We start from the raw sequence: 27,466 nt of genomic DNA on the forward strand, positions 1-27,466 counted from the left end.
GGAAATTAACTGGGATGGGATGGTACTTCCATAGTGAAGGAAAAGCCTCTATGAGGAGGTGACATTTCAGTGGAGTCCTGAACGATGAGACACAATCACAAAAGATCTGGGAGAAGAGCATCCCCACAGAGGGAACAGCACAGGCAAAGACCCTGAGGAGAGATAAGACTAGGTATAGTAGCAGATCCAAATGGAGGCCAGGGTGAGTGAGTGAAGTGAGGGAGGGAGATGAGTTGGATAGAAGGTCCAAGGGGTCAGCAGGGGCTTGGTGGCGCAGTCCCTTTGGCTGTGAAAGGAGAACTACATTTGTAGCAGGATATTGCCTTGAGATATGACCTGAGGTTCTGCTCCTTCTCACACTTTCAGGCCTCACCACTAAGCAATTATTTCTGACATGCATGGCCGCAAGGGGGGGGAGAGAGCTCGTGCAAGGAGCACAGATACTAGAAGGCTTGCCTTTTAGTTCCAAGATATACTCTTAAAACACATTGCAGAAATAACAGGCATCAAAGACAGCAGGCATGAAAAGCCAGGAATTCTGAGAGAAAAAGCAATAATGGCAACATTTATTGAGCATTCACAAGTCCTTGAGACAACCCTGAGCTGCATACTGCTGTTGTCTCTATTGCATAGTTGAGGTAACCAGGGCACAGGGAAGGGAACTGACTTGCCTAAGTCATTGAAACTTAAACCCAAGCAGCCTGACTCAAAAGCCGATACTCTTGGGGCCGATTTTTGTTTCCAATGGTCTCGCTTTGAATTTCAGGAGTTATGGGATGGCCCTGTCCCCACCCCACCCCAAGATGGGCCAAGGGTGGCCTTTGGGGGGAATGAAGAAGGAACCTGGAGGTGAATGGCAGGGACGAGCCCTGCCTGCCCCACACTCTTATGAGAGCGCGTAGAACACAGTGGGGGCTCAGGCTGCCTGGGCAGTATCAAGGGCTCCGAAAAGGGAAGTGAGGGGCTTTCCTGAAGGCCGGGCAAGAGAGTCACCAGAGGGATGGAGCGACTGGGCAGGGCACACACAGTGATGGGAATGTTGACACGAGTGGGGAGGAGAACTTAAGAATCCTGGAAAGGATGCCAGGGTGTGTGGACTGCTGGCTTCTCCCCTGTGTTCTGGGCTGGCCAGGGACCTCTGTTTGGGGAGGCACCTGCAGCTCAGAGAAATGAATCTGCCTCTATGGGTTCTCCTGCGTGACTCAGAGCCTCAACCGTGCCCCTTAAGTCCTGTCTTTAACCCTTGTCCCTCTCCTGCTCAAACACCTCCCATAGCTCCCTCTGGCCTACAGGATAAAATCCATGCTTGGGCACTGAACCCACGATGGGGTGAGGCCCCGTGGTCATCTGGAGAGGCAGTGGAGGTCTGGGCTCAGAAACACCAGATCCCCCAAGCGCCCCCTGCTGGCTCTCGGGGAAGCTGGGACAGAGGTGATAGCACATGTTTGTTTTTGGTTTTTTTTCTGAGAAGCTGCAACTGGAGGTACGTAGGGTCAGGTGGATCGCAGGTCAGGCAGCCGAGGGTCACTGGGGGCCGGCGCTCAGCGGCTCCACCCGCAGCCAAAGCCCGCCCTCCGCTCGCAGGATGAGCTCCGGCTTCCTGCGCGGCTCCGCCTCATCTGGCAGGACGCGGAAGCGCAGCAGGGTGAGTGCCAGGACCACCTTCATCTCGGTCATGGCGAAGGTCTGCCCGATGCAGTTCCTGCGGGCGTGAGGGAGGAGGGGCTCAGATTGCGGGCGGGACCTGACCCGGAGCACATCCCAGCCCGCAGGGGTAGAGAAGGGGGGTAATTGTGCCTGGGACCCCCATGTAGGCCGACATATCCCCTGGTTCCAGCCCCCAACTCAGACCAGCAGACGGGAGAGAGGGTTCTGAGCACACTGGGGGACCCCTCCTTGAACCTACCCAACCCCCATTCCCCAGACCCTTACCCACAATCTCTGGGGGAGGGGAGGAAAGGAGAGCCGGAACTCTGACCCTCTTCAATTCCCTTCTTCCTCCGTGTGTCCCCCTGCCTGACTCAGATGCCCACAGTTCTCACCTGGGTCCCGCTGAGAAGGGAATAAAAGCCAGAGGTGACCGCTTCTTGACGTTTTCTGGTTCGAAGCGAAAGGGGTCATAGACCTAGGGGCGAGAGGCCAACAAAGGGCTGTTGGGTGGGGTCTCCCAGGTCAGCCCGCCTTGGACAGGCAGAAGTGTGTAGGATGGGGGGGTCGTCAGAACCCTGTGCCCTCCCCGAGGTCCCCCAAGGGGAGTGGACAAGGAGGAGGAGGGGAGGAGGAAGCAGCACCTCAGGGTCTGGCCACACGAGTGGGTTGTGGTGGGTCCCAAAAATACTGATAAGGCAGATAACACCTGTGAAAGAGGAGGGCTCAGTCAGGAACAGGTCCCCCTGCCTGATGGGCCCCTTTTCCTGCCTGGGTGACTCCTGCCCCTGTCATTGCCAGCACCTTTGGGGATGACCCGGCCATCAGGGAGCTTAATGTCCTCCGTACAGCGGCGGGAGATGACCGTCACCGGGGGGTGCAAGCGCAGACTCTCCTTGATGCACATGGTCATGAAAGGCAACTGGGTCAGGTCGTCCCTAAGGAACACCCCCCAACAGTTATTCAGGGAGCAAAACCAGACACCCCGGCCCCCAGCCCTCCTGCTGCCCCATGAGATGCTCTCTATATATAACAATAAATTCCAGGTGGATCAAATATCTCCAAACTCATTAAGTTGTATACGTCAAACATGTACAACTTTTGTATGTCAGTCAAACCTGAATGAAGTGTTTTAAAGAAGAAAGAAAAGCAGCGTTGCAGAAGTACCAGGAAAAAATTCAGCCAGGTATTTTTAGAAGATTTTCTGAGCAAAACAATACACAAAAGCCCACCATAAAGAAAAAAGTAAACATGTGAGACTAAATCAAACTAAAAAGTTTTTTCACACAAAGGAAGCCATCAATAAAACAAAAAGGCAGCCTACTGCGTGGGAGAAGATCTTCACCAATGATACACCTGAAAAGGGGGTAATCTCCAAAATTTATTAAAAACTCATACAACTCAATACAAAAAAAACAACACTATTAAAAAATGGGCAGAGGACATGAAGAGACATTTCTCTAAAGAGGAAGTACAGATGGCCAACAGACATGAAAAAATGCTCAATGTCACTAATCATTAGAGAAATGCAAATAAAAACCACAATGAGATACCACCTCACTCCTGTCAGAATAGCTATCATCAATAAATCAACAAACAACAAGTGCTGGCGAGGATGTGGAGAAAAGGAACCCTTGTGCACTGTTGGTGGAATGCAGATTGGTGCAGCCACTATGGAAAACAGTACGGAAGTACCTCAAAAAGTAGAAAATGGAACTACCTTATGACCCGGCAATTCCACTCCTGGGTAGCTATACAAAGAAGTCCAAAACACTAATTCAAAAAAATACATGCACCCCTATGTTCACAATAGCCAAGATACGGAAACAACTGAAATGCCCATAGATAGACAATTAGATAAAGAAACTGTGGTACATTTATACAATGGAGTATTACTCAGCTATAAAAAAGAATGAAATCTTAACCATTTGCAACATGGATGAACCTTGAGAATATTATGCTAACTGAAATAAGTCAGACTGAGAAGGACAAATACCATATGATTGCACTTATATATGGAATCTAAAGAACAGAATAAATGAGCAAACAGAAATACACTCAGAGATACAGAAAAAAAATTGGTTGCTAGATGGGAAGGAGGAGGGGATGGGGGAGAAGGTGAAGGGAGTAGAATGAGCAAATTAGTAGTCACAATATAGTCATGGGGATATGAAATACAGAAAGGTGAATATAATCAACAATGTTATAAAGATTATGTAAGGTGCCAGATGGGCACTGGACTTATCGGGGGATCACGTCATAGACTGTGTAGATGCCTGACCAGTGCTATACACCTGAAGAGCTGAAGTAGAATAATATTGTATGTCAATATAAGGAGGAAAAAAAAAATATACATATATATATATATATATATATATATATATATATATATATATATGTCACGGGAGGTGGAGTACAGCACAAGGAAGATAGTCAATGGTATTTAAGTTATATAAGATGTCAGACGGGTAGCAGCTTGTGGGGAGGGGGATTATCACTTTGTGAGGGGTGTAAATGTCTAACTATTATGTTGCTTTGTACACCTGAAACTAATAAAATTTTAAAAAGCGCACCATAAAAAGGTTTACAAATTTGCATAAAAAATATAATACTTTTTATGGCAGGAGAGCAAAGTCAAAAGGCAAATGAGTAAGAAAGAAAAGAAACAGATCCAATGGTTTACTCGTATTTATCACGATACTAGAGATACTAACTAATGCAATTAGACAAGGGGGGGGAATAGTAATGCAATTTGAAATGTGGGGGTAAATGTGCCATTTTTGGCAAATAGCGATTTTATCCTTAGAAAAAGCAAGAGAATTCACTGGAAAACTTGTATAAAAGCTTGTATAAATATCCAGTAAGGGGGCTGAATTCTTTTTCTTTAATCCCCTTCTTTTTGTGTGATTTACATTCTTAATAGCTGATATAGTTAACTAGTTCAAAATTGGAAAACTACAAAACACCAACCCTGAAAGGACACAGAGGAAATCACTGATGGAAGTTACTCCTAGGGTGGGAATTAAGAAGGAAGTTAATTTCTATCATAAACCATTTTGTACTCATTTCTTTTTAACTAAATGTACAATTCTGTTTGAAGACTTCCTTGAAAACATGTAACAATGTTTCTCCACCTCACAAGACTGCTGTGCTGAGCAAATGCTTTGAGTGGAGAACATTACCTCCAAAATGCCTGTCCAGCCTAATGCCTCCTCACCATCCCCAGCCCCTGGAATGGCTCAGGCCTCAGAAACCCCTCCCTGGGTCCCCATTCTCCAGGGTGTCCCCGACACTAGCCCTAGAACTCTGGTACCCAGAGCTCATCTGTCCTCCTGCTCAAATACTTCCAGTGGTTCTTCATTGTCCTTGGGTTAAAATTGAAGCCATTAGCGTTGCTTGCAGTCTTCCCCCGCCCCGCGGGGGGGCCCCCCCCCCCCCGTCTCCCCCTCCTCCTCCCCCTCCCCCTCCCCTTCCCCCTCCCCCTCCCTCGCTCCCTCCTTCCCCCTTCTTCCCTCTCCTTTTTCTCTCCTTCCCCCACCTCCTTTCTCTCTTTCTCTCCCTCTCATTCTCTCTCTTCCTCTCTCCCTCCCACTCTCTTTCCCTCTCCCTTCTCCCTCTCCCTCTGCCCTTCTACATTCACTTTACCCAGGTGTCTTCTTGACCTAACTGCACCCCAAATACATGCAAATATCTACTGATCAGCATTCAGAGTCTCAGCTGAGACACTCTCTCCACCCTCAGCTTTGCCTGTCTTACTGTCAACCCCAGCCCTGCCCATGGGGACTGGAGCGCCCTGACCTGCTGGGAGCTGCTAGGAGGCAAAGGCTGGGGCTGGATTGTTCCCAGGTCTCCAGGACACAGAGTGGGGCTGGGAAGAATGGGAGACAGCACAGAACTGGGGTGAGAAGGTCACATGGCGGTGTTTGCTGAACAGGGACTGAATAGATGAAGATGCAGGTGTTCCTGGACAAGAGTTGAGTGACTTCAATCCCTAAGTGTCCTCTGTGAATCCTGGACTGAACAATGTGGAAGGAATTAGGAGGCAGGAGCTGAGTAAACGTGCAAGGAATGAAGATGTTTGAAAACTGATTTCACAAGGAAAAGGAAGGGAATGGAGGGAAAGTCCACTTACTGAATATGTGCTAAGTGGCATCATCTGCCCTCACACATTGTCACTGATTCTCACAGCAGCCCAGATCTTTCTATCCCCAAAGCCTGTAACATTTCCCCTGCTATCCAGGCTGTATGGCAGACCCTGCCTCTGGGTTCTGCTCTCATTGCCACTAAATGGTATGACAGGATGACAGAATCAACAAAAAAAGATCTTCCCTCTTCTCCACATTGGGAGCAGAGCCAATGAGAGGGGTTCAAGGAGAGGCCATGAGAACCTGCACTCACCATTCAATCTCTTTAGGCTCACGGTCCCTCAGGAGCTCTTGCACCTCCTGCCGGCAGCGCTCTTGGTATTCTGGGTGTTTCGCGAGGTTGTACAGGACCCAGGAGAGGCCGCTGGCTGTGGTGTCATGGCCTGAAAGGCAGCCAGACAGGCCGGGGTTTCTGGGCTGCTTCAGCACCAGGGGTTGGACAGCGCCCTTACATTGAGCCCCTCAACCGTGGGGAGGAGGAGGCAGGATGGGTTGGTGCAGGGGTCACCCACCAAGTCCCTGGGATGGAGAGACCCCTGCCTCCTCTGTAGTCTCACGCTGGGAGCCTCACCCTCAAACATGAAGGTGTCAGCTTCAGCTCGAATGTCCTCGTCTGATAATGCCTTCCCATTTTCATCCTGGAGATAAAGCATGACTCTTAATCATACCAGCTCTGAGTGCCCCTGAGACAGTCTCCATCATCCATCCGGACACCCAAGTCCACCCTGCACTCCCAGACCTCCCTTACTCACTATCGCCGGAGGCCTCAACCCACAAGCCTCCCCCTTGGCCTCCCTGCCTCCTGGTGGGAGGAATCAATGACCCGTGAGTATTTTCATGTTTCTATGTGATGAGGGCTTTCTGAGAAAAAAGTTAATGGCAACTTGGGTTCCAGGATGATTGAATGGCAACCTGCCTTGGGAGTTAGAAATTGAGCTTTGCTCCAGAGCAAGTTGTTCACATTCTAGGACAGTAAATCTAGAGATTCTTTATCTTCCTGGAGATAAGGAATGGGTTTTAAACCTATAGACTTTGCCTTCTCACTGAAGAGAATTTGTTTATGCTCCAGAACAATAACAATCTCTCTCGCTCTCTCCCTCTCCCTCTCCCTCTCCCCCTCCCATAGGGAAGAAGGGGCAGATGTGTCAGCTGTCTCATATAAGTTCCAAGATTCAAACTGTGGCGGTACCACCCCTGTGATGCAAGCATGGCTGCATGTACAGGTAAAAGCACCATGTAGCCCTTGGAAGAATTTGGGAATGGGGAACCAGAGCTACAGTTCTATTCTAGCTGCTGTTGCTGCTGTGAGTAATAAATGGGCTGCTCTGATCCATAGTTCTGGTGTGTGTGTGTGTGTGTGTGTGTGTGTGTGTGTGTGTGTGTGTGTTAAACTAACTTATTAACTTGGAGGTAGAGTAAAACCTCAGACCTAGCAGTCCCCTACAGACTGCAAGGCACACAGTCGTCTCTAAAACTTATCCCTGACCCTTCTCTCCCTCCCTCAAGCACCCTCCATGGCTCCCCAGTGCCCTCGGCATCAAGCCCAAGTTCTTCGATCTGACATTTGAAATCAAGATCCTTTTTACTATGTGCATTCAGATCCCAGAGAAGCCCACCTTGGACATCAGGAGCACATCAATGAAGTCTAAAGTCTTGGTCTTAGCCTTGGCCTTGAGGAAGTCATCAATACCCTGATCAGAGAGGGTGCGGCGCCGCTCCTGGATGACGGCATCTGTGAAGTCATGCACCAGGCGGCAGGCCTGGCGGAAGCGCTGTCCATCAGGGCTGAGGTGGTACAGGAAGTCCACATGCAGGAAGAGCTGATTATGCCGTTTTGTCACAAGGGTACTGAGCTCCAAGATGGCGGCAATATATTCACTGGGCTTCCTGAAGGATGAGGGCAAGAAGGGAGGCAACAACTTAGCTCACTGGAAGACCAAAGAGCACCTACCCCCAGAAGCCAGCAGCTGCCTCCCCTTAGGAAACTGAGTATCCAGGAACAAATGACCCCACAGATACATGTTGGGTTTGATGCAGGAGACATGACTCTCCAGACTTTCTTCTCTCCCTGCCTCCTATCTCTGTGCATCCGTGCCCCAGGCACCCCGAGCACAGCTTAAATATCATGCTTCTCACCTCTCTCCAACCCAGTGTCTGCCCCTTCTTCCCAAAACTGTCCTCACAGCGCAGACTTCATCCTCTCCCAGCTGGTGAATGGGCCCAGCCCCCTCCCTAGTCTCCTTGCATCCAATGTCAACACTGTCCAGGATCCACACAATAGTTGGTCTTCTCTAGAGTCAGACGTCCAAGCTCAGCTTTGACCACCACCCTCATCTGCTCAAACACCTTCCGTAGCTCTCTGGAAACCTCAGGATAAAGTTCATACCCCTTTTCCTGGCCTTTGAATGGCCTCAAGATCTAACCCCTGCCAAGCCCTCCAACCTCATTTCCAAGATGTCTCCTCACTGTTGCACACACTCTGCTCCTCCTAGACTCCTGGCGTTTACCAAACATTTCTACCCACCTGAAAAGATGACTCTTTCTCCTTCCTCTTCCTTGTCCTTTAATGTCTATCTCTGACCCACCTCCTCTAGGAAGGCACTTCTGGTTGCCCTGGTCAGTCCTCCCTCCATCTACTCCCTTAGGTCTATGGCTCATGTTCCCGGGCTCTGGGCAGAGACTCACTCCTGGCAATTGCTGTCAAAACTGAAGACGCATTTCTGCAGACTGTCCAGGGTCATGAGGCTGATGTGTTCAAACATGTCCAGACGGGCGCTGCCCTCTGAGGTCAGGTGTTGCCACTTGGCCTGGACAGAAAAGGGGACAAAGCTTGGGCTTCCCTGAGTCCTTCCCCAGCCCCAACTGAACAGACTCCCCAAGACCCAGCCTCTTAGTCCTCTGCCCCAGGCACCCATCCCCAAGGAGAACCAGGCTTAAGTGGGAGTGGAAGCTGTTACTCTAAGGATATGAAGACCCCATGCCTGGCAGTAGGGAGACCTGGGTTCAAGGTCCAGCAGCTCTGTCTCTTATGACCTTGGTCAACTCATTGCCCTCCCATGGGCTCCACCTGTCAAATCTTCAGTAACAGTGAAGATAACCTGCTTTGGTGTCCAACAAACCAGATTGGAATTCCAGATCCATGTATTAGCTCACTTGCTAGCTGGGAGAACATGGGCAGGCCTCTAAAGTCTATGCACCTCAATTTCATCATATGTAACGGGGAAAAATAATCTCTACTTCATAGAGTTATGAAAATTAGACAACATATGTCATGGAATTGGCACATTATTTCTGGCATATAGTAAGTGCTCAATAAATGTTAGCTTTTACCACTTTCATTGTTATGAATTGATTAGGAAAATGTCCCATGTTGGGAGAAGTAGCCCTCTATGTGCCCTGAGCACCCCTGAACAACCTTGATAAGTATGCCAAAAATGTAAGGTCCTGATGTTCTTCACCTGAGTCATCTCTCCGAGTTGTATTTGCAGCAAACAACCTTGAGGGATGGGGTAATGTCTCTCCTTAGACAAATATTAGGCTTGCTTTCAATTGCTATAAAAGTCATACGAGGTCTGACAATTAAGTTAGAGAACTTATCCTAGAAAAAATGCTACTACCTCATTGCTGAATATCACTATGGTCACCTTCAAAGTACTCTCCTTGGAAGCTATGCACTGATGCCAGCACCTAGTCCACCCTTCAAAGCAATTTTGGAACTCTTTTTCTGGAATGGCCATCAGAGCTGTCATCATATTACCCTTGATGTCCTGAATGTCATCAAAATGTCTTCCTTTCAATATTTCCTTTATCTTCGGGTAAAGAAAGAAGTCATTGGGGACCAGATCAGGTGAGTAGGGAGGGTGTTCCAATACAGTTATTTGTTTACTGGCTAAAAACTCCCTCACAGACAGTGCCGTGTGAGCTGGTGCGTTGTCGTGATGCAAGAGCCATGAATTGTTGGCGAAAAGTTCAGGTCGTTTTCCTCCAACTTTTTCACGCAGCCTTTTCAGCACTTCCGAATAGTAAACTTCGTTAACTGTTTGTCCAGTTGGTACAAATTCATAATGAATAATCCCTCTGATATCAAAAAAGGTTAGCAACATCGTTTTGTCTCTTGATTTGGACTGACGGAACTTTTTTGGTCATGGAGAATTGGCTGACTTCTTTTGTGCACTTTGACCCTTTGTTTCAGGGTCATATTGGTACACCCATGTTTCATCATCAGTGATAACATGGCCCAAACATCGTCTTGCCTCTCCAAAAGGTCTTGGCAAACTTTGACTCTCCTTTCCTTTTGTTCATCAGTGAGCTCCTTCGGGACCATTTTTGTACACAGCTTTCTCATGCCAAGATTTTCAGTTAAGATTTTCCTAATGGTGTCTCTATCGATGTTTACTTGGTCTGCTATGCTTCTCACAGTCAGCCAACAATTTTGACACACAATTTGATGAACTTTTGCAATGTTTTCATCAGTTCTGCTCATTACCGGCCGCCCTGACCTCTCTTCATCAATGACGTGTTCTCTCCCCTCAGAAAAACATTTAATCCATTTGTACACTGCCATTTTCTTCATGGCATTATCCACATAAACTTAGACTAACATGTCCCTGATTTCACTTCCCTTTACACAAGTTTAGCAAGAAATTTAATGTTTGTTCGTTGCTGTAATTCAAGCTCAGACATTCTCATGACAGCACACAAAAACATGCAACAATAATGAATGCCACTCAGCAAGACACTGTCACACATCAACACGAACACAGCTGTGAGACACTGATATACCAAGGTTATGAAACCTTACCGAGCTGTTTGTACAGTGCTGCCAATGGAAGCGCACGGTGGCAAGTTCGCGAACTTAATTGTCAGACCTTGTTGAGTCCCTAAACTTAGTGTTCACTTCCCTTATTGCAACCTACTACACGAGTAGACATCCACTGAAAGCCACCTGTGTCACCCTACGGGATTTGGTGACTTGGAGAAAGAATGCAAACCAATAAGAAGCACGTGCCATTTGCTGTGCCATGAGTAATAAACTGTCCTTTGTCTCTGACCCAGGAGTCTCACATCTTCTGGCAGACTCCATGAAATAGTAACACGTTCACTTGTCAGCTTACAAGTATGGAAAAATCCCAGGCACTTCATAAAACTCTTACTTCCAGTCCTTCGCTTCCCTGTATGTATCCACACCTTTTACAATGTGATTTTTCACCATCTTCCATTAGGAGGTGGAGCCTATTGCACCACCTTTGATCCTATGCTGGCCTTTTGACTTGCTTTGGCCAATAGACCATGTGGAGAATGATGAGGTGATGATCCTCTGCCTAGATCTCAAGAGACATTGCAGCTTCCTCTCAATCTCTTGGAAACCTGCTTCTGCCATGTGAAGAGCCTGCGATACCCATGCACGAGAGAGAGAGATAGATAGATAGATAGATAGATAGATAGATAGATAGATAGATAGAGGAGAAGCCCATGAAACAAAGTCCAGTTGTCCCAGCTGAGACCATCCTCGGTCACCATGCAGCCAAACCCCAATCAGGTGAGAGGACTGAGCTCAGGGCAGCAAAGCTGCCTGCCTGACCCACAGCTGATCACATGAGTGACCCTGTCCACATCCAGAAGACCCAGCCAACTGACTCACAGACTTGTTGGCAATAATAAACCTTATTGTTTTGAAGTGGTTTATTACTCATCAATAACTACTGTGCAATATTCATCATTACCATCAACTGTGCCTCAGGATTCCAAGGCTTCTGTGAGGGCAGCATAGAAACTAATGCCTTTGAGCATCCACTATGTGCCAAAGATATGACTCCATTAGGTCATCTTGACCACCTGACAAAATTGAGACTGTTTTTCCAATTTACAGCTGAGGAAACTGAGGCTCAGAAAGGAAGAGCAACGATCATAAAGCCACCCAGAAGAGCCAGAATTCAAGATGTCTCTGAGCCCCCATCACCCTGAGGCTCCAGCTGGGCCCCTGGGTCCAAGAGACTCACGTGCATGACATTCACACTGTCATTGAAAATCTTCAAATAGGGCTTCAGGATGTTAAAGTGGAAGGCAGGTGTGAGCATTCGACGATGGCTGCTCCACTTGTCACCAGCACTCAGCAGAAGCCCATCCCCTAGTAGAGGCAGCCACAGGGAGTGGGTAAGGGCAGCACCTTCCCCTAGCCCCTCAGTGGTGTTCCCAACCCCCTTCACCCACAGTTACTCACCCAGCCAAGGCTTCAGGAAGCTGTAGAAGATACTGTCCTTGGGCGCAATGGTGGCTGAGATGAATGAGGACCATCAGAGGCCGTGAAGAGGGGGAGGGGAGGAACTTTTGGTGGGGGAGGAGGCTCCCACCCAGGGGTCTGCATTCCCCCTCCAAGCCCAGCATAGCAGGAATGGGACAAGGGCAGAAGAAACAGGGAGGAGGAGGGAAGCAAGGAGGGACTAGACCAGGCTGCAGCAGAGAAGAGCAAAAGCAGAGCCCACAGACATACCCCCATGTACTTAGACACACCCCAACATGCAACAACATGCCCAGCACACCTTGACATGGCTCCTACATGGTCCAACATGCTGTACACACCCAAGCACAGCCCAGCGCTCTACAAAACACCGTTATAGGGATTTACAAGACACTGTCTACCCCAGCACTCTGGGACATCTGACATGGCCCCAACATGTGTTAACATGTCCTGACATGATACAACATGCATGATACACCCTGACATGACACAACATACTCTGACATAGATGCAAACAATCTGACATGACCTCAGTGTGTCCCACCGATGGGCCCAGACAGGATTTAAATATGGTTCCATTAATATCACAGACATGGACCTGGTGTGACCCAGACATACCCTATTACCTGCCTTGGACAAGACGCACATAAGGTATCAGAGATTTCTTAGACCCTGGGTCCCAGATGTCAGACAAATCGCAAACATGGCCCAGACATGACGGGCGGGAGAACCAGACAATCTCAGACAAGCAGCAGACGGTCCTCAACATGTCTCGAATATCCTTGGCCACAGCTCAACCCCAGACATGACTGAGGCCATCTCTATTTGATCCCAGGTGTGAACATACACCAGCTGTAACTAGGACACAGGTGGAAACATAAATGTGACCAGCCATGGCCATACAGAAGATGTCACACAGACACACCCTAGGAAGAAGCAAACGTGACTGGAGGGAGGGCAGGTGGGGGTGCAGATGAGACAGAGACAGCCCCTCTTGTCTGCACCTGGGTCAACCCCACCAGCTGGAGGCAGCACAGAGACCTCAGCAACACGCAAGTTGTGGCCAGGGGCATGTGTACCTGGAGCAAAGAGCACAGGTTTGATGCAGGTGGGGTGGAAGATGCGAACGACCGCATACCAGGGCCCCACCCACCAGCAGCACACATCCCCATAGGTGCTCGCCAGGCCCTGTGTATACAGGAGACCTTCCTCTGAGCTGCGAATCTGGAGAAGAACAAAAAGGACCCAATTCACACTCTTCTAGGTCTGCAAAGAGAAGGACCTGCTGCAGGACAGAGGCCCAGACCTGAGCCCCACGAATCTTACCCAGCAGGTCATCCTCCTCGTGGGGTCCCCCCAACACCCTTGCTACACGACACTCAGAGTGTTTCCTCATTCGGATCCTAAGCACCACATTCACCTGACCTCTCTTCTGTCTCCATTTTCCAGAGAAGGAAACTGAGGCTCCAGACAATGAAGTCACTTGCCCCTGGTGTCCCGGATCGTAAGTGGCATGCCTGAGACCAGAGCGCAGGTCTGTCTAAATCCAGAGCCTGAGTTCTTAACCATCAAACTGCTTTGAACTCCAGACCAAAAACTCTGAGAACCCTATGTCTGCCAAGACAGGGGCAATCAGAGTGGCAGTGACGGAACAAGGGGCGAAGACAGGCAAATTAAAGTGAGTCCTGTAAGTTCCTGGAACGTTGGGAATAAGCTTACTTTTCCATGGGGGCTGAGCTTCTGGGATTCATCTTTACCAGAATGAGAGTGAAGAGATCACAGAGGAAAACAGAACTAAGAAACGAAGACAGAGTTCTGAGAACATTGTTTGACACCTGGATCCAGCTGTGCCTGAAGGCAAGCTCTGTGGAACTGACAGTTGAGCAATTCCCTCTTTTTGCTTAGACCACACAAGATTGAGTTTCTACTCCTCAGAAATGAAAGAGACCTCGGCAGCCAATGAAAGCAGGGGACCTGGCCACAGTCACCCAGAATGTTTGTGTCTGAGCCAAGCTCTCTGTCAAATGCTGCCCGTTACCTGCTCAGCCTGATCTGTACGGGGATGAGTAAGGTAGAGAGGAAGGGAAGGGATCCAGGCAGGGGTGGAGTCTCCTTGGGGAAATTCCTGGGGCCTGTAGCAACAGAGCAATGAATGTGAAGTGGACGAGCCACAGGATCGAGCAGAAGGAACCGATCCACCAGAGACAGACATCACAGAAACAGCAAGCACAGGCCTCCACCAGCTGCAAGCCACCATTGCTCTGGGCCTGAAGGGGGTGGGTAAGTCTGAGGCCAGGCCTGGTAGGGTGCCTGGGATGCTAGCAATGCCTACTGTATCATTCTACCCTCTGCTTTAAAAACATTTCTGCTCATTGTTCCAGATCCATTTCCAGCATCTCCTCCTCCAGGAAGCTTTCCTGCCCACCCCAGCAGAGAACTTGCTTCTCCTCTGGGCTGCCACAGCCTCCTCTGGACAATTCCTGACCACACCAGGTTGGGGATCTCTCTATCCAGATCTGTCTCCTCAAGATTGGGGCTTCCTCCAGAAGAGGACCTTGAATTGAAACCTCTTGGGGCCCCAGTGGTGCCCAGGACACCAGGACGGGGACAGATGGCATTAGAGGGAGGAGGCGGGTTTGAATGCATAAAGAAAAGAGAAAGAAGGCTGAGAGAACAGAGGGGAAGAGAGCTGGGGCAAGCTCTGTGTAGGTACCTGAGGCATTGGTGATGGCACGGACCATGTCAGGGTGGCATAGAACGACGAGGGGCATGATGGGACCCTGCCAGGTCATAAATCCCTTGGGGCAGGTGGCCACCAGCTGAGTTACGTCCCTCAAGCCCTGCTCAGAGGGGGTGATCTGCAAGCAACGCAGGGTTGTCACTCCCCAGAAGGAGCCACAGCAGCGCCCCCTGCAGCCTCTGCAGTGGGCAGTGTGTGCAGATTCTGCATGGATGGAGGGACTCTGCTTCTTCCTGCTCCTTCTCTCTTGGGGCAGGAGGGTCCTGGACGCCTCCTCAAGTCCCCAGTTTCACCCCAGCGCACAAGGAGAAGACATACTCTCTGTCCACAGAGAGGCCAACCTTGGCTGGAAGAGATGGAGTTTTCTCACCTTGGGGTGGTTCAGGCATGGAGTGGGGGGTACATGGGGAGGTCCCATGAGGTTTATGGGCAGCAGGGTGGCCTCAGGACTTGTCCCCAGATCTTGTCCCACATACTTTCACGTCCTAGCCAGTCGATACGGCCTTCAGTTCTTTGAATGGTGAAGGGTCTGCAGACCCCAAGGGACAGACGTGAACTCTTCTCATCAATCAGAAAGGCACCTAACACCTGTGAGCCTCTTCTGCTGGCCAGGCTCGTGCATCCTGTCTATTATCTAACTATCTATCTATCATCCATCTTAGTACATCCTGCCTGTCTATCTACAGTCAGAGTGCATCTTTCTCTATCTGTCTATTTATGTCTCCTCAACCTATGGACACCCCCAACAATCATGCTATTTACAAATGAAGAAACGGAGGCCACATCCCCCAAAAGGGGAAGGAGGGCGGGTCACCTCGTGGGGAGGTGTCCTCCCCAGTCCCTCAGGATGCCCCATCCAAGCCTGACAAATACCCCAGGTGCTCCAGTCAGATGAACATAAGTTGTTTTCACTCTTGTGACCTGCTCCCTGCTCCCCAAGGACGCTGAGGTGAGATTGGTCCAAAGAGGGAGAGTAACTCAGCTGAGGTCTGCAGCAAGAGGGACTGGAAGAGAAAAGTGACTAAGGCCAGCCCCATGGCCAAGCCCTCAGAGGAGGAAACAGAACTGCTGTCACTTGGTAACATTCCTGCTGCCTCCAAGGCTGGACACATCCCTTCGGCCTTGACCAACTGCGGCAAGTTCATCACTTAGGTGATCAAACATTTATTAAGTGCCTGCTGTATGCCAGCCACTGGCCTGGGCACTGCAGACAAAATGTCTTCCCAGAGCTACCATCAAGTTGGAGAGCCAGATAAGTAATGAGACAAATTGAATGTGTAATTAAGAACGAGCAGAACCAAGTCAAAGGTCAAGGTCTGGGGTGTGGGCAGGGAGTTGAAGAAGACTTCTGAAAGGGGGAGTGGCCAACTTTATCCAGGTTGGGCAACTTGCCATTGAGACATCTTAGGGGGAAAGAGTAAGAGAAGGGGAAGGTGAACAGGGAAAGAAAGGAGGGGGGGAGCTGTCCCGCTGAGGGTGGGGGTGGGGAGATCTTAGCTAATTACTGTGGTGAAAGTGCAGCCCAAAGTGAGCAGACTCGGGAAATGGGCCAGACGCAGGGAGCCGACCCTGGACAGCGCCCCTCGGTGGTCTGAAAGCTCGCTGTGGAGAATGGGACCACGAGACAATGCAGCTGTGTGCAGCCCACTCTGGGAGCCCCTCAGAGGTGCACTAAGGTGGGGAATACAGGCAGGAAATGGACCCAAAGCAGGATTGGGATAGGACAAGGACGTGGAAGAGGCCTGCGATGTCAAAGCTGAGGAATGAGTGAGGAAAGAGAGGCTCCTCTTGACCCTTCTCTCCTCTGCTGTCCTAGATCCCATTCCTAACCCTTTGGGAGGTCTCATGTCTGAGCCCCATTCCTAACCCTTTGGGAGGTCTCATGTCTGAGCCCCATTCCTAACCCTTTGGGAGGTCTCATGTCTGAGCCCCATTCCTAACCCTTTGGGAGGTCTCATGTCTGAGCCCCATTCCTAACCCTTTGGGAGGTCTCATGTCTGAGCCCCATTCCTAACCCTTTGGGAGGTCTCATGTCTGAGCCCCATTCCTAACCCTTTGGGAGGTCCATCCACCCTGGTACCCCAGACTCGTCCTGCTGTCCATACTCACCATGCCCAGATGACCCCAAAACCAGTTCCTCCTTGGGGGCTGCGGGAAACATCGGAGGCGGCAGCAGGTGTCATAGAAGGTGTATGTCCAGGCCAGGAAGCGGGCCAGGAGCCAGGAGGCCCCCACCAGTAGCAGGAGCTGCCATGGGGAGACTGCCAGCGGCCCCAGGCCCAGCCAGGACAGGCTCAGCTGCGGCATCCTGCAGGGCAGACAGGGTGAGCTCCTGGGCCCAGGACAGGGGCGGTAATAGTGAGCTCAGAGACAGAGACAGCTTACAGATAGCGGGAGACGGTCAGGGTGTGAGGGACAGGGAGGGGCAGGGAGGGCTCAGAGATGGGCAAGGGGGGGCTCAGGAGGGAAGGGAGAACCACCGGGGAAATACAGAGGGAGAGGGAGAGGGAGAGAGACAGAGAGACAGAGACTGAAAGGGAGAGACAGGGAGAGAGTGACAGAGAGACAGAGACAGATACAGAGATAGAGATAGAAATAGAGATATAGAGGGAGAGGGAGAGGGAGAGAGAGAGGGACAGAGAGGGGGAGAGAGGGAGAGAGATAAGTTAGCCCCTGGTAGCCACTTAACTTCTAGACCAACTCCACTCCCTGGAGCCACCTCTACCTCGAACACCCCCCCCCCCCACTCTGGGCCAGGACCCCCAGGCCCCTGATCCCCAGCCTGGTACCTTCTGCCAGGAGCAGCGTGGCCCACACAACCTCCTCTGCCCTCCTCCTGGGAAGTCTTTGGCCCTGGTTTATAAACTAGGGGCGGTTGGGAGGGGCCAGGCTGGGTCAGCCAATCCCAGGACACCTGCTTACCTCCACCCTACCTGGCACTGGCCCAAATAGAGGTTGGGGGAGGGGCTACAGTATTGTCAAGAGAGGCCTAGAGCTAGCTCCAGGCCACACAGTGTGGATGCTGGATCCTCAGGACTCAGCACCTCCCATGTGGGGTAGGGGGCAAGTTGGAGGGTAGGCAAAGGGGACTCAGGATCCTCAGATTTACTGTCTCCTCTACCCTGCCAATGCCAGGGTGTGGTAGGTAAAAGCTTGAACTTGACTGTTGCCAGATGAACCTTGTCCCAAACGCTTTTCAGTCTCATTTCCACTCTGGGCCCAGAATCCTCTCAGAATCACAAAATTCAGAGACAAAAGCCTTTGGCCTCCTGGCAGGAGTTCAAGTCCTGCTTCCAGGCAGCCCAGGGCCTGGCCTGAGACCTGCCTGCTGGGGACAGGAACAAACAAATGAGCCTGACTAGGGATTTCCTCATCAGATTCAGGGAAGGAAGGGCCTAGTGGGAAGAGGGCACCTAAAGGTGAGGGAGGTAAATCTGAGGGGTCCAGACAGAGGACGACAGAGCTTGGAGACCCTGACTAAGTTCTGCCTCGCTCTCGCTCTAGTGGCTGTGCCAGCCCCCTCTGGGCTGTCCTCCATCTGGAAAAGGGGATGTCAGGTGAGGTCTTGAGAGGGGGAGAGTGGAGGATTCCACAGGAAGGTGGGAAGGATCAGGAGGCCCCCCAAAAAATGGAGTAAAGAGAAAGGACTGGCAGCCAGTACTTGTGCTGTTATGTGTCAGTACGCCACATACAGTAACCCTGTTCTGCTCAAAGGACTGTCTGTACAGTGTGCCTACTGTGGGCTGGGTATCTCAAAGAGCATACCTACTCTGTGCCAAGACCTCTACAGAAAGTGTGCCCACCGTGTGCCAGGTGTGCTATATAAAGCGCATCTACTGTGTGCCAGGTACTCTCCACAAAGTGTGCCTACTGTGTGCCAAGTACTCTACATAAATCCTGTCTACTGTATGCCAGATATTGTACATAAAGTATGCCTACTGTGTGCTGGGTGCTCTCTAAAATTCATGCCTACTAAGTGTCAGGAGCACTCTGTAAAACACAACTACTGTGTGGAGGGTACGCTATGTAAAGCATGCCTACTATGTGCCAAGTACTCTACATAAAGCATACCTACTATGTGTCAGGTGCCCTACATAAAGTAAGCTTTATGTACTTACGTAAAGCATGCCTACTGTGTGCTGGGTTCTCTACATAAATTCTGTCTACTGTATGCCAGTGATCTACATAAAGCATGCCTGCTGTGTGCCAGACATTCTACATAAAAAGTACCTACTGAGTACCAGACATACTACACAAAGCATGCCTACTATGTGCTGGGTACTTCATATAAAATACCCCTTCTGTGTGTCAGGTACACCACATAAAGTGAACCTACTAGGTGCTAGGTGGTCTACCTGCAAGGTGATGCATCCCCCTCCCCTGAGCTCTCTGGGCCAGCACCCAGGGGATCAGGTAGAGAGACCCAGCTGACAATATCCACAGGAGGGAAGACACCCATTTAACAGAAGAGCAAACTGAGCCTCAGAGGTGGCAAACCAAGTTGTAGAACTGAAAGGAATCCGGATCTGTCATATTCCCAAGCCCACGCCTTTTCTCTCTGCCACACTGCTCCACCCCCATCCATAAGGGACAACGCCCTATTAATCCAGAGACAATTATAGTGGTGAATGTCAGGCAATGGGGTGATCCCGGGGGAGATATCTTGAGGCCCTGAATCATGACGAGGATCATCCTTCCAGCAAAGCTAGTGCTCCACTCCTGGCCCTTGACTCTGTACAGAATTACCCTCGGGGGTGGCTGTCGGGGAGTGAGGGCATGAAGGACAGTCCTCCTGGCACTGGTAGGATGTTGGGGAGATCACAAACCGCCCTCTCCCCAATTCACACTGGTCAGGGTGTTCAGGTGGCTGGTTCTCGAGTCCTCAGTGGGGTGGCGTGCACCCTGCCCCTAGAATCTCTTCCCCTCTGCAGGAACAGAATTCACCTGCTAGCAAGTCCATCCACATCAGAGTCAGGGGGCAAGGCCAGAGTATAATAAACTAGACAGAGTGGTAGGACACACAGGAGAAAGAGCCCCCATGGCTAGAGGGGCTCAGTTCACTGTAGACCTGCCGTGTATAAGAATGGGCAGGAAGCCTAGAGCAGGAATGGCAGCCACCACCAGCATTGGACAACATGTCACCGAATATGTTCTAAGCCCTTTAGATATATATTTTTTTCATTTTACAGATGAGGAAACTGAGGCTGAATTCTATTTGAGCGACTTTCCCAAAGTCACACAGTTAGTGGAGCCAGGTTGTGTACCAGGTTTTACGTTGGTTGCCCCCTATATCCAAGCCTTAATGCCTTAAGTCAAGATCCGGACCTCTGGAAACAATGCCCCATGTGCTTGGCTAAATACCTTCGGGTAGACTCCCCCAACCTCCCTGATGATCCTGTCTTATCCTACGTTCCCCCATGGCCGAGACAGCCTCTGGACTTTCCTCCTCCCCAGGCTTCAGCATCCCCTGCCTTCTCTCCCTCCCATTCTTCCACCCCATCCCTTTCCCTGTCTCCTGCAACCCCTTCCCCTTACTCCACTGGTCCTGGTCTAAGTCCTGCAGGGACCGCCCATAGTGGGGTTCATTATAAGGGAGATGGCCTTTGGACGGGAGTCCGCCATCCTCCCTGGGTGCTGGCATTCTGAATAAGCCTGCTTTTAAAGTAAATTCATGTTATCTCTGTTGCAAAATTCGCCAAGAACATAGCTTGGAGAATTGACTTTGTGATCTCATAGAGTTAAGAACTATTAAGAAGTAACTAAAATACGGTTTTAAATGAAACTTTTCAGTAACAATTATATAATGTGGATGCTTGGATGCAGTTTCCCAGCATCTGTTGGTAACTTAAGATTTTAGTTTCGCTAAGTTGTGTTAAACGACAAAAATTATTGACTATGTAAGTATTGCAAAACAATGAAATGCTGAAGTATTAATTATTCGATAGGATTGAGAAAAATCTTGAGAGAATTTTACGTATAGTTAAGCTAAACATGATCAAGTAAATAAATTTAAATATCAACAGTAAGCTAGTAGAGTTGAGTTTTCTCTCTCTGCTAAGAAGGACAAATTTCTCAGACTATTGTTCTGCTGTTGATATTATTGAAAAGTTTTCTACCTAAAAAGCAAAGATTATATGTGTCATCAGAATAATTTATATGCTTTATATTGTCCTAATCAGGTCCTTCGTTACTGAAGAAAACGAAATCTCCACAGTAGTAAGAACTAAGTTTTGCTAATAGCTAGGTAAGCTTCTGTATTCTAGGACTACTGGAGGTCATGCACCCTTCTCATGCCAGACATAAGCCAGTGTAAAGCACGATTTAACTGTTTTTACCAAAAACCTAGTTAAGTTTAAGATACATTCATTAAGTTTGACCTAATATTTTCCATGACCTATCAGAATATGATAGTAATTTTGACCCGTTGTTGTATCTTAATGAAAAGGCACAGATCCTAGAGAAGGCCAGGAAATTTGTTTAAATGTCTTCAACAACCAAGACTGGCAAGACAAAGAAAGAAAGGAACAGTGAGACTGGAGGAGGCCAGAGACAGGCCACCCTCTTTGCTGCAGTTAACGTACAGGCCAAAGCCACTTCAGGGGCACCTTGGCAACCCCAGAGAAGGAACACCAAGTAAAGGAGCCTGCTTTGGATGTGGAAGCCCGGACCATGGAGTAAGGAGTGTCCTGATCCTCCAAATCAGCCATGACCCCTGTGCAAGCTAAAAAGGGCTCTGAAGGGAGCAGGGACCATTTCCCGCCCCACAAATGACTATAATCGACCGATGGGCCTAAAGTTCCCAGAGGCTTCCAAGCTGTGCTCATCACGGGGGCAAAGCCACGGGTGACCCTTGACGTGGCAGGTAAGCCTGTTCATTTTCTAATTGTTATGGGAACCATTTATTCTATCTTAACCATTCACTCTGGATCTATTTCCTCTGAAACCTGCTCAGTGAAGATAAATACAGCCCCTTGAAAAGGACTCTGGGAAAGCTTGGTCAGGAGACCTCTACGCCATGGCTCTAATTACTGCTCATTGCTTTAGATTCGGACCTCAATTCTGTTATTTCCTGTATTATTAACTTGGGAGAGGCTCAGCAGGCACTCAGGAAATATAAGGACTGGCACCCCACCCCCCAGACCAAACCCTCTACACATTGTAGCCCCGGAAAGCCAGCGGACCAAGTATTGTTAGAAGCCTAAAGAGTGAGGGGGTCCCTGACAGACCAGTTAACTCCTAAATAGAAGGGACCTTACACAGTTCTCCCGAGCACCCCAACTGCTGTTGGGCTACAGAAACTCAGCAGCTGGGTCCCCTTCCCTCCAATCAAACGTGTTTCATTTAAGTCCCCACAGGACTCCCCCAGAAAGGAAGACTGTCACTCCCATTCCTGGAGCCAATGGAAGATCTTAAGCTCCTCTTCAAACACGTCACTCTCCCAGAACTGATACGTTCTAATAACTAAGCCCAGACTCCTGGAGCTGCTCTTTATGACCTCTCCTAAGAGTTCTTATTTTCCTCTTTACTTGCACCTCACCTGGGACCCCCTTTTCACTCTTAGGGATCCTAGTTACGTTCCTTTCTGTCACCTTTACTAGTTCCCCTCCTTGTTATTTTCAGGTTACTTCTATCTGGGCCATGCCTTTTTAACCTGCTGGTTAAATTTGTCTCTTCCAGAATCGAGTCCACTTAATGGCAGATGGCACTTCACGCACGGCTTCCAGTCCCTCCCTGAGGATGATCCTGAAACGGCCCTCGGCCCCAGAGACCAGAGCTCCAACTCCCAGTCTGGAGCCCCTCACTTGACCCGGTTTCTAGATAGAACCACCCAGATTTTCCAGGTCATTCCACCATCTTTGACCGGCAATCTCATAGGCAGGGACAGCTCTACGCCCCCGCCCAGCTCTGAAGCAGTTACAGAAGACGGACCCTCATCCCCATCTCCACAGATTTTTCATTGCCGATCAGAGATGCGGGATGATAAGACAGGGAGGACTGTAACGGTGGCACTAAATCTTCTGTTTTCATATTTGAATCTCTGGTATAATTCAAATTAACAAGTGTAATTTAGCTTGGGACTTTTTGAAAGCTTTCTTTTCTTTCTTTTCTTTGCCTCCTTTCCACCACGCCTTAATGACTCTGTGTACTACACACTCACTACGTAGACCAGTTTCAATGGTTCTCTTTACTTGGCCCAGTGCTGGCCCTAGGACTTGGGAGAGGCTTTGCATATGTATGGGATCCACTCCTGGCTCCGACTTAAATCTATGTAGCATATACAAAGATTTCAAGAACCAGTTTAACCTCACTTTCCCCCATCCCACCGAACAAAGCCAAACATAATAGGAGATTCCATTACAGGTTGAAGCAATTTACATCCTGGTTAGAAAATACGAAGTATAACATTTCAGGCAAAACAAAGACTCGAGGCAGTAGTTTCCAGCAGACTCTGCCCAGCTGACCCTTCTCTTACTTTAATAAATCTTCCTTCTGTATTTCTACCTGCCTCATGAATGCTTTCACAACCCATGAGTGACCAGCCACAACACGAACTCTACCACTTGCTGGCTGTGTGAACTTGGGCAAGTTGCTTGCCCTTTCGGAGACTTATGTAAAATGGGGAGGTGGATGTATACCTCCCAGGTAATTAGTGCCTTAACAACAAACTGTAGTTGGGCACCTATTCTGTACCAGACACAGTGCTAGGACCTGGGATCCGGGATGCACAAGATAGATGAGGTCTCTGGATTACAGGGCTCATGTCTGATGGGGGAAGCCAACAGGAAATAGACCAAGTCAGATGGGGGTGGTAATGAAGGATATTAAGCAATGGAGTCGTACTAGAAAGTGACTGACGGGGCTGTTTTGGACAGGGCAATCAGGGAGGGCCGCCCAGAGGAGGTGACCTCTGAGCAGGAGCCTGAATGACATGAAGGAGTGGGCGGTGAATAAAGATCAGCCCCCCGCCCCCAGCCCCAAAGCCAGGCTAGGACTGTGTCACGCAGGGTGTCAGTCGGGGTCTCAGCTCCTGCTCCCCACATGAGAACGCAGAACATGGTGAGGCCAAAAAGGAACACCCACGGAGCCATAGATAGGAGAGTCGTACCACTGTAGTCTCGCTGGCGGCTGGGTTGGAGACACAGGAAGCAGGAGCCACACGACCTGCAATCTGCCCGCTTCTCTGCCAACCAACCAACCCCACTTGCTAGCGGCAATCCGCTGTGCTAACCACAATCCACGCTTCCTAGTTCAACCACCATCCGCTGCTAGCGTAGCCACCGCAGTTATATTAGTGACCAATGGCTCACTGGTTACAGCTGATGGCCATCCAATCACAGTTGATGGCCATTTACTACCTGAGCCAGCACCTTTCAATGTGAGGCCGAGAGCCTGGAAACTGCACTCCCAGCTCTGTCCCCACAGACTGTAAAGACCCAGCACAGGGTGGGACAATGACATGGCCTAAAAAGTGTGTCACTCTTGCTTCCTTCCTCAAATGTTCTGAGATAAACAGATAAACAGAGACAGCGCAATTTCCGCTTACTCATCGCCTGACAGAAGTGGGAACCAGCGCTGCTGGAAACTCACAGTTGTGGTGAAATCTGGTCCACACACAAGCCAGAAGCAGCTGCTGCATTTCACTTACCATAATAAAGGTCCCAGTAAACTGGGACCCAGTAAACTGGAGGACTTCACATCCTCCAGTGAAGTCCAGGTCTGTAATTTGAGGTTGCCAGCTTCTTTGAGAGGTACCAGACAATCTCAAAAGCTGGTTTTGGAAAAATAGTGTGCGAGGAAAACTTCAGCAAAGTCCTGGGAACCCACAATAGTTGGCATCCACGTCCCCTGGATTTTTGAGGTGTATCATGGAGGGTCGTCCGGCGGGGTCGCTGCTCCTGCTTCCCACATAAGAACGCAGGACATGGTGAGGCCAAAAAGGAACACCCACGGAGCCATAGATAGGGGAGTCACGCCACTATATTCTCACTGGCGGCATCCACCTCTCTGCAATCCGCTCTTGTTAGCTCAGCCACCATCTTCTTGCTAGCCCCCATTTTTTTTTTTTCTGCTAGCGTAGCCACAGCAGTTATATTAGTGGCCAATGGCTCGCTGGTTACAGCTGACGGCCAACTAGCCACAGTTGATGGCCATTTACTACCTGAGCCAGCACCTGTCTATGTGAGGCCAAGAGCCTGGAAACTGCTTTCTGGGGCTCTGCCCCCACAAGGTGGTACCGGTTCTGACAAGTAGCCTGACCACTACCACACAAAGAAGGGAGGGACACAGGGGGATCAACAGAAACCATCTGTCATGCGGGGGACCCTGCTCGCTGCGCCATTTGTCGTGCAGGGAGGCCCTGCTCGCTGTGCCATTTGTCGTGCCGGGCGGCCTGCGGGGTCTCTGCTCCTGCTCCCCATACAAGAACGCAGGATATGGTGAGGCCAAAAAGGAACACCCACGGAGCCATAGGTAGGGGAGTCATACCACTATATTCTCTCTGGCGGCACTATACTCTCACTGGAGGCTGGATCCACACTTGCCAGCCCAGCCACCATCTTCTTGCTAGCCCCCATTCTTTCTCTCTTTCCTCTCTCTCCTAGTGTAGCCACAGCAGTTATATTAGTGGCCAATGGCTCACTGGTTACAGCTGACGGCCAACTAGCCACAGCTGATGGCCATGCAATCACAATTGATGGCCATTTACTACCTGAGCCAGCACCTGTCTATGTGAGGCCGAGAGCCTGGAAACTACTTTCTGGGGCTCTGCCCTCACACCATCCTTGTGGAAGGGAAAAGGGTGTTTCTCATCCAAAAAACAATGGGGCATCCCAAGGGTATCACTCAAAAGCAGCAGAGGAGCCTGCAGGGGGAAAGACAGAATTTTGCTCCCCATTTGGGTATCTACTTAGCCAGCTTGCAAGGGGGCCTCCCAGGTACAGAGGAGCTGAATGAATGCCCGTCTGGGGCAGCATGTGCTACTGACATTGACCCAGGTAGAGCCCATGGGCTACATCAGTCGTCTTTGGCTACCTACCTGCAGCCTCCTTGAGTCAATAATGAGGTGGTATTTGGTGAGTGGGAGGCACCTGCGGGCCACCAGAGGGGATTGGGGGAAGATATCCGTCCTCTGCCAAAATGATTTTCAGCTGTAGCTACTTCCTCTGGTTTCCAAGAACAGTTGCTGCCTTGTCCCATCAGCCTGAGGAAGGTGGCAGCTCCAGGTACTGCAGTAGCCTTGAAGGCGTACCTTGGCCCTGTCCATGTCTTTGGAAATGACAACCTCTGTCCCACAAGGGGACAGAGCCAGGAGTGCAGTTTCCAGGCTCTCGGCCTCACGTGGAAAGGTGCTGGCTCAGGTAGTAAATGGCCATTAACTGTGATTGGATGGCCATCAGCTGTGGCTAGTTGGCCATCAGCTGTAACCAGTGAGCCATTGGCCACTAATATAACTGCCATGTCTACGCTAGCAGCAAATGGGGGCTAGCAAGGGCGGATTGTGGATTGCGGATTGCAGAGAGGCGGATGCCACCGGCGAGAATATAGTGGTATGACTCTCCTATCTATGGCTCCGTGGGTGTTCCTTTTTGGCCTCACCATATCCTGTTTTCTTATGCGGGGAGCGGGACTAGAGACCCCGCATGACACCCTGCATGACACCCATTCTTAAACTTTCTTTATTTAGCCTATCTAAGGTCACTACCAAGATCCAACTGTTACATTCCCCAAACGGATGGGAATCATGAGCAAACGAGTAATGTGGGCGCTCACTAATGTTTGTCTAGGCACAGAAAAATCTGGAAAAGGACATCTAGCACCAGGAATGGGAAAGGGGAGAGGACAGAAGAACTTTTTTCTTTTCAATGTCTACTCTTATCAATTGTTTCCTTTTCTTTTGGGGAAGCCTGCATAGCATTTCAAATGATAATTACTAATCTATGTAATTCTAAATGATACTTTTAAAAGGAAAAATGGTTAGCATCATGCCTGGCACGTAGTAGGACTTAATACACAAGGCCAGGATTCAGTACATGCGGCCTGGCACCTGGTAGGACTTAATACATGCTGCGGCATCGTGGTGAAGAACAAGGAGTGTAGGTGCCAGGGTTCAAATCAGAACGAGCTGTGTGAATTTAGGCAGACCTCTTTGTGTCTGTTTTTTCACCTAAAACTTGTAATAACAAGGTGGCTGTGAATCAGATGAGTTGAAATGAGCAAAGTGCTTACAACCCTCCCTGACACACAATCAGTGCCAAGCGTGTGTTTGCCATTATTTCTCTTGTTTCATGACAGAATGAAGACACAGGCACTAGCCATGAGCCTTAGGACACTCTGGTGCACACATTAGGCACCTTACTGGCTGTGAACCTCCCTCTAATTCCTTTGGTCCCTAGCAAGGAGGATGCTCCCAGGATGGAGAATACACTGAGCTTGGGGTCAGATGGCCCAGGGTCAAAGCCCAGCTTTGCCACTCTCCAGCTGTGTGACCTTGGGCAAGTAACTTGCCCTCTCTGAGCCTCCTATTCCTCCTTGGTAAAAAGGTAGTAATAATAGGTCTATGAGGGTTAGAAGAGAGAGCCTACTTCTGTGTCTTAGGTTGGGTTACCTGGAAGCAGACTCTGATGCAAAAATTCAAGTGCAAATTATTTGGAGGTGACCCTGAGAAAAGAATTCAACTGCAAGTTGTTTCTTTGGGAA

At 49.7% G+C, this 27,466-nt stretch overlaps 1 protein-coding gene across 4 annotated transcripts; it reads right to left on the reverse strand.

The window, feature by feature from the left end:
• Positions 1–536: 536 nt before the first annotated feature.
• LOC109450017 (cytochrome P450 4F3) lies at positions 537–17,627 on the reverse strand. Of its 4 annotated transcripts, none has more exons than XM_019736841.3 (13): positions 17,560–17,627; positions 16,880–17,078; positions 14,744–14,888; positions 12,013–12,066; positions 11,792–11,919; positions 8,478–8,599; positions 7,409–7,679; positions 6,364–6,430; positions 6,046–6,175; positions 2,452–2,585; positions 2,292–2,356; positions 2,043–2,125; positions 537–1,702 (listed from the first exon to the last, which is right to left on the reverse strand). In XM_019736841.3, the coding sequence occupies exons 2-13, from the start codon at positions 17,075–17,077 to the stop codon at positions 1,525–1,527; spliced, it is 1,575 nt and encodes a 524-aa protein (XP_019592400.3). In that variant the 5' UTR covers position 17,078; positions 17,560–17,627; the 3' UTR covers positions 537–1,524. The 4 variants fall into 4 exon arrangements, with proteins under 4 accessions (XP_019592400.3, XP_074194099.2, XP_074194098.2 ...); XM_074337998.2 differs by lacking the exon at positions 14,744–14,888 and adding an exon at positions 13,110–13,254 and having other exon boundaries at positions 16,880–17,300; positions 17,560–17,613; XM_074337997.2 differs by having other exon boundaries at positions 16,880–17,300; positions 17,560–17,613.
• Positions 17,628–27,466: the final 9,839 nt, after the last annotated feature.

This window comes from Rhinolophus sinicus, chromosome 15 (genome assembly GCF_057876585.1).
Source record: "Rhinolophus sinicus isolate RSI-liver-muscle chromosome 15, RSI-T2T, whole genome shotgun sequence".
NCBI lineage: Eukaryota > Metazoa > Chordata > Mammalia > Chiroptera > Rhinolophidae > Rhinolophus > Rhinolophus sinicus.